Genomic DNA, 7537 nt, shown 5'->3' with positions numbered 1-7537 from the left:
AAAAACAGTATTACAACTATAGACATGCGCGAGCACGAATGACAATCGAGTGTGCATTCGGCATAGCTTCATCAAAGTTTCGAATTCTATTAAAATCAATAGAAACAAAAGTAGAAAACGCGGATCATATTGTAAAGGCTATTTGTATTTTACACAATACAATAATAGATTTGGAAAAAAAATCATCAACACAACATTACGCCCTAGACGATTACGAAACAGACATATCGAAGGGCCATAATCAAATGATATCGCTGAATTACAAAGGCAGAGCCAACAATCGAGCGTCAAGTACCGCAATTAATATAAGAAATAGATTTGTGAAGTATTTTAAAGATAATAAAATTTAAAAATAATTTTCTACAAACATTAATATCGCAATCCTCACGGGACACCCTGTATTTTATAATCATTTCCAAGTATGTTAATACATATTTTGTCACTATACTATTCCAATAATTATAATTTTTTTAAATAATAAAATAAAATTGATACTTATTATAACAAATGTTGTGAAAAAATTTTTTTTTCGGGATCTGCATGCCAAATTAATTACGAAATTTATTTCATATCTGTATGTTTAAATGTTTTTATACTATTCAAACTATTTTGAACTATTAATATAATATAATAATTATTTAACAGACTTACTATTCATATGTACTGTTCTGGCAACAGCTTCCCATTCTTTCTCAGACATCAATCTGTCCCTATACTTTTTATTAAACTTATTCCAGAGAACATTTCTTTTTTGTACCTCGGATATAAGGAGCTCCATATTGACCATGGTTAAAAAGTTAAAACAAAGTTAAAACATCCGCTTTGATATACGTCTAGTCGCTTCAACGCGCGACCAAAAACAAAACGATTTGATTTTCAAACCTTGCGGCGAACGCGAACGAATGAATTCGTTCGCGTCGCCCGTGTTTATCGCGTACGATGGACAATCTAATCTATTTTTATATATTTGATAATTTTTTTCGCCGCGTCGCTCGCACCGCAACGCGTTTACCGCGTTCGCCGCGTTCACGTAGGACATAGCGTAAACATTCTCCCCCCGTTGAAAATTCCTGTTTTCAACCACCATGCTGTCGGTTTCCGTTGGCAGGACACACAATTTTACGACGGGTCTTTTCATCTGAACTCCCGCTGCAGTCCTAAGAGTGACCACTCTAATTTCGCCGTCCTTTCCGGATGCAAGTCAACTACGACTCCCAACTTCCATCGCATCGGTGGCGCAGCTTCATCCTTTATTATTACTACATTTCCGACTTGTATGGGTGATGTTCTTGAGAACCATTTTCCTCGTACCTGAAATTGAGGCAAATACTCTGATTGCCACCTCCTCCAAAATGTTTGCATTAGCAGCTGTACATATTTCCACCTCCGTACCTGGCTAGGGCTCTCGTTGATTAAGCATGGCTCCGGCGGAAGAGACATTGCTCTGCCAATTAAAAAATGAGCGGGGGTTAATGCTTCAGCATCAGATGGATCACTGCTCATCGGGGTTATAGGACGGGAATTTAGACATGCCTCAATTTGACACAGTAATGTACTTAATTCGCTCAAGGTTAGCTTTGCCTCTCCCATCATTCTCGTCAGATGATGTTTAGCACTCTTTACAGCGCTTTCCCATAAACCACCGAAATGTAGCGCGGATGGGGGATTAAAGCGCCATTCGATTCCTTCCTGAGCCATTAAGCTGCCAACACTCTGGACATAAGAACTCAACTCTCTTTGAGCTCCAACAAAGTTAGTGCCATTATCACTATAAATAGTCTTACAGCGTCCTCTTCTAGCCATAAAGCGACGTAGGGCTGCAATAAAAGCCTTGCTAGTGAGATCTTCTACCGCTTCCAAATGAACGGCTCGTGTTGCAAAACACACAAACACTGCTATCCATGCCTTAATTCCCACTACTCTGCGAGCACCACTACGAATTATTAATGGTCCTGCGAAATCGACTCCAGTAACAGCAAATGGATATGTGCCTTGAACTCTTTGTTTCGGCAAGGGAGCCATGAATGGCTCTGTGAAACGTGGTCTTGCACGCACGCACTTTACACATTTTAATACACTAGAACGAGCACTCGCTCGCCCTCGCAACGGCCAGTACTGTCTCCGAACTTCAGCCAACAACACTTGTGGCCCGCAATGTAACTGCTCTGCATGCTTCTGTCTAAAGATTAACTTCGTGACCTTGTGCTCAGCTGGTAACACCATCGGATGCTTGTATGTCTCAGGAGCCTCGGCATTATTCAACCGACCACCAACCACAATCAATCCATTCTTCATAAAAGGATTTAAGCTTCTTAACTTACTTCGCACGGGTATTTCCTTGCCTTCTATGAGGGCGTGTACTTCAGTACAAAACATTTCACTTTGAACTCTTTGTAATATCCACCTTTCAGCGCGCCTTAGCTCACTCACAGAATGGTACGGCAACTGCGATGTAGAATTTCGATCCTTCACATAATCCATAAAGCGTAACAGCCAGGCGACTCCTCGCTTTAATTTATTCCAATCAGAGTAATGCTGTATGATCGCGTGCGTGTTCTTACTTACAATCAGCGCTAACTTTAAGCCTCTTCTTTCCGGTAGATCTTGTTCCTTCAATACTTGTTGCAAGCGTGGAACCCATGCACTTTCTTCCATCCTTAACCAGCTCGGACCCTGCCACCATAGTGTCGATGTAATTAAAGCTCGTGCACTAATCCCTCGTGATATAGCGTCCGCTGGATTATCCCTTGTATTCACGTAATTCCATTGTTTAGCATCCGTTAATTCTAGAATTTGATTTACTCTATTAGACACATACGTCTTCAAGCAACTAGATTGAGCATTTATCCATCCTAAAACCACCATAGAGTCTGTCCACAGTCTACATGACCGACAATCGATACCCCAAGATTCGGAAACTTTCTGAATCAACTCCGCTAAACACAACGCTCCGCTCAACTCTAATCTTGGAATGGTTGCGCCCTTCAGAGGTGCTACGCGACTCTTTGAACACAACAGCTGTGCATTCCAAACACCATTCTGTCCAACTGAGCGAACGTAAACACAAGCACCATACGCCTCTTGGGAAGCGTCACAAAATCCATGGACTTCAAAATCTTTCTTTTTTGCTGTCAGTACTCCTCTAGGAATGTGTATGGATTGAACTTCCTTCAATTCATCGTAAAAGTTGAACCACTTGCCTTGTAGTTCCTTTGATAATATACTATCCCAATCGGCCTTTATTTGCCATAATTGTTGTAGAAATATTTTCCCTTTAACTAAAATAGGAGTCAATAGTCCTAATGGGTCGAAGACACGATTTAAGTCGGACAGGATCGCACGCTTAGTCAACTTGTTCCGCCTTAAACTAGCTGATACGTTAAATTGAAATTCGTCCATAACTGGTTTCCAATATAACCCAAGAGATTTTATAGTGTCTTCATCACCGATTTTTAATGCGAATAGTGGTTCTTTGTTACTATTATTAATTTTATCACGTAAAAATGCGGAATTCGAACACCACTTTCGTAGAGGGAATTTAGCGGAATCCATTATAGAAACTATTTCGCGATGCAATTCTAAACAGTCTTCCTCTTGATCACTTCCAGACATCAGATCATCCATGTAAAAGTCACCTTTAATAGCCTTGGAGGCTCTGGGATTTGTTTTTTCATGTTCTTCGGCCAACGACGCTAAACATTGGGTTGCCATAAATGATGCTGAGGCTGTTCCATATGTCACAGTCATCAAACGATACGTACGCATTTCTTCGTTAGGTGATGGCCTCCAGACTATTCTCTGTAGATCACAGTCCTCTTCTGCTACCTTTACCTGCTGATACATTTTTTCGACGTCTGCGGTTATTACAAACATATGTTTTCGGAAACGACACAAAAAGGTAAACACATCGTCTTGTATGGTAGGACCGCAAAGTAGTACGTCATTGAGTGAATGTCCATTTGAGCTTTTAGCTGATGCATCAAATACCACTCGCACCTTTGTAGTGATACTTGACGTCTTTGCTACTGCGTGGTGTGGTAGGTAGCAAGATCTAAGTGGTATTTCCCTTTCATTAACTTCACGCATATGACCCATTCTTAAATATTCTTCCATAAATTTCACATACTCCAAACGCAAATTTTCGTCACGTTGTAATCTTCTTTCGACGTTTAAAAATCTGGATCTTTCTATGTTTAAACTGTTTCCCAAGCATATTGGTTCTGACTTGACGGGCAATCGAAGTACAAAGCGACCTTCCTCGTTGCGTTTAGCCGTCGCTAAGAAATGTTCCATTGCTTCCTGTGCTTCTATACTTTTCTTGTTGTTTTTAGATAAACTTCCGTAGACTTCATCTTCATATTTACGTAAAGCTGTCCAGTCTTCTTCAATCTCTTGACCGATAGAACAGGTAGATAGCAAGCAATGGGTACTACATTCACCAGTGACTAACCAACCGAACTTAGTGTCTTGCAAACACAAATAGCTGTTACTCAAACGAACTCGTTCGCTTTCTAACAAGTCATAAAAAACACCACCACCTATTAACAGGTCGATCGCACCAGATTCAAAAACTGTGGGGTCCGCTAATTCGTTCACATACTTATTTGGAATTTGCCAACCTTCTGTTGGAGCTGTACATGCCGGTAAATCGTTAATGATTAAGGTAGCACGTAACAACATAAACTTGTATCAAATAATTTTACTCTAGACTTTACTTTAACCTCAACTGCTGCTGCTGATTGTATACTACTTGCACCTATTCCTCTAACTGGTAGTTTGACCCTTTTAGAGCTCAACTTAAGTGTGTTTAACAATTTTTTCGAAATGAAATTAACTTGTGATCCGGTATCCAAGATGGTGCGACACTTAACATTATTACCGTGATCATCCGTTACCCATACTATAGCTGTTGACAAAAATACGTGCCCATTAGTCACCTTGGCAGGAATTGATATCCTTGAATCGCCATTAATTTCTACCAACGGATCATTTTGTACGCTTTCTGATTCGGAATTAGTTGCTTTTTCAAAATGAAGCAGTGAGTTATGTCTCTTTTTACACATTGAGACAACTGTACTTAGATTTACATTTATCTGCCATATGAGCTGGTGAAAAACAGTTGAAGCATAGTCTTGCATGACGGACAACATTCACCCTATCGGAAACGGAAAGTTTTTTGAATGATTCACAATAATAAAGTCTATGTGTTCCTGAGCAATGACCACAGCTTTCGCGCTTATCTTGTTCAGACGCTAACATCCTCTTCTGTTCCGTGGCAGCTAAAGTAATTCTTTTTCCGGTATTGATCCACTTCTTCTTGGTTCCCGTATTACTACTGTCCCATGTTTCTGAATTTTCAAAAGCTATACAACGGCTTGCCAGAAACTCCTCCAATTCCTTATACTTTGGTAGCTCATTGTCCTTACGACGCAGTTGCCATTCGTGACATGTTCCATGGTCAACTTTTCTAAGCAAAACTGTTACTAACCATGCATCCCACATATTTACTGGTTGTCCTAGTGCTTCAAGTGCTGCTACATGTGAAACAATATTCGAATGTAATGCCTGTAGCTGATTTGCAACTGCGGACTCTACTTGAGGAGAATCCAATATTGCACGAATGTGAGATTGTATTACCATACTCCTGTGTTCGTATCGTTGTTGTAACCTTTTTATTGCTATAAGATAATTGTTTTCAGTGATTGGAATTGCCTTAATCACATCCAATGCAGCACCAGAAAGTGAGGATCTTAAATATGCAAATTTCTGAGCTAGGGGTAAATATCTTCATTATGTACCATTGCTTTGAAACAATCAAAATAAGATTCCCATTCTTGTATGTTACCATCAAATTTGGGCAAAGATATTGGTGCCAGCCGAGCTCTATGAACAGATATTGTATTTGTTGAATTATTTTGAATGGACGAATTGTGACTTTTTTCTGCGTTGATTAAATCTTGCATTTCCGATCTAATCGCAAAGTAATTATTTTCAAAGTCTTCTCTTTCAGATTCATTTCCTTCTAGATTTTCAATATCAAGCAGCTCAATTTGAACCTGAATATCGTCGAATTTACGATTAATTGTCGGCAGTTCTTCTTGTCTAAATTCAAGCAAAGTAATGGAATCTTCCCTTACATTGAATTTATTCAAAAATGTGCGAATTCGTGTTAGTGAAGCCTTAATTACACCTCGCTTCCTTTTTAAATCACTTAATACCTTCTGGTCGAGTTCATCGAGCCCCATTTTCAAATATTTAATGTGATATAGTTATTTATAAGAAGCAGATATTGCGTAAAAATTATAAGATGTAGCCGAATAATAATATTTCACTCTTCCGAAATGTAACAAACGAATAGAATTACGACAAACTATGGAATATAATACGATTATTCACACATAAACAAAAATAAATATTTTAAAATTCACACCCAGATAATTTAAAATAAGAATTCACCTACACAACATACACATAAATAAATAAAATTCACACAAAAAAATAATAATATCACGTCGAGGTCACCAAAATGTACGCGCCGGGAGCGTAAATTAATATTACGCGCGCCCGGTCGCTAATATTCCGCGTACGCCGCCTTTATGTACGATCGCGGCCGGCACACTGTGTGTATGTGTGTATGTTTATAGATCGGACAGCAGTGGTTGGGGTCGCCGCGCAAGTACTGTCCGACTATGTGGTGTGGTGGATGTGTAGGTGTGTATGTGTGTTGTGTGTACTTATAATTATCGAAGGATTAAAAACTGGTAACTAAAATAATGTAAAAAATATGGTAACTATATTGCTGTATTGTAAAATAATAAAATAATTAATAAACAATAAATTACAGCAACATCAAGGTACAAAAAATATAGTATAATAATATCACGGCCCTTTTGGTCCAACAGGTAAAAATAATTATATAAGTGCTGGGCCTATATGGCCAAACAGAAGGAAGGTATAATATAAAAATAGTGTGTGGCCCTTATTGCCTAAAATAATAATTACACAGAACACAGATGTATAATAAATAAATAATAATAAATAATGCCCTTATGGCACAATAATAATTAAATAATAAAATAAATATATAAAAACTTACGGTTTGTGGAGCGCAGACTGGCCAGCTGCAGCTACCTAAAATCTATACCTTAAAATATAATATAAATAAAAAATACAATAATAATAATAGTGGCGATTAGCACACACACAATAATAATATAATAAAATTCACAATATAATAGTGGCGATTCGCGCACACGTAAATGTGTATAAAAATAAATTAAACAAACAATAAATATTACGGCGATTAGCGCACATAAAATAATATAATAAAAAATGATAATAATAATACTGGCAATTCGTGCCTATAACAAATTTGTAAAAAGAAAAAATGTTCGCAAACGCGCAACGGACAATTCACGACGACGTACAGAGAGCGACAAAAGTTGCGGCGGCCGTGTTAAAATAAGCGCACCGACGAGCCGGCGACGCAGATAACGCGCCGATAACGGGTAACGCGTCGGGACTTAATTAATTTAAA

General features: G+C 38.4%; 2 protein-coding genes across 2 annotated transcripts; both read right to left on the bottom strand.

Moving 5' to 3' along the window:
- Positions 1–658: 658 nt before the first annotated feature.
- LOC112693294 lies at positions 659–1806 on the bottom strand. Its single transcript, XM_025568292.1, has one exon. It carries the CDS (start codon positions 1801–1803, stop codon positions 1135–1137), a length of 669 nt encoding a protein of 222 aa, XP_025424077.1. The 5' UTR covers positions 1804–1806; the 3' UTR covers positions 659–1134.
- A 41-nt stretch (positions 1807–1847) lies between these two features.
- Positions 1848–6245, bottom strand: LOC112693322. Its single transcript, XM_025568311.1, has 5 exons — positions 5846–6245; positions 5088–5771; positions 4685–5020; positions 1906–4631; positions 1848–1853 (listed from the first exon to the last, which is right to left on the bottom strand). Exons 1-5 carry the CDS (start codon positions 6243–6245, stop codon positions 1848–1850), a joined length of 4152 nt encoding a protein of 1383 aa, XP_025424096.1.
- Positions 6246–7537: the final 1292 nt, after the last annotated feature.

Source organism: Sipha flava, unplaced genomic scaffold (genome assembly GCF_003268045.1).
Source record: "Sipha flava isolate LNK unplaced genomic scaffold, YSA_version1 84_pilon_pilon, whole genome shotgun sequence".
Classification (NCBI taxonomy): Eukaryota; Metazoa; Arthropoda; class Insecta; order Hemiptera; family Aphididae; genus Sipha; species Sipha flava.
This window is presented reverse-complemented; position numbering and strand designations above follow the sequence as displayed.

Bases quoted from the DNA above. Each gene is read 5' to 3' on its own strand.
- LOC112693294 (XM_025568292.1), bottom strand. From the start codon at position 1,803: ATGGCTAGAAGAGGACGCTGTAAGACTATTTATAGTGATAATGGCACT.
- LOC112693322 (XM_025568311.1), bottom strand. From the start codon at position 6,245: ATGGGGCTCGATGAACTCGACCAGAAGGTATTAAGTGATTTAAAAAGG. The intron at 5,021-5,087 runs GTAAATCTAAGT...ATTTTGAAAAAG, and splicing joins AGCTCATATGGCAGATAAAT to CAACTAATTCCGAATCAGAA. The intron at 4,632-4,684 runs GTTTATGTTGTT...CGGCATGTACAG, and splicing joins AGTAAAATTATTTGATACAA to CTCCAACAGAAGGTTGGCAA.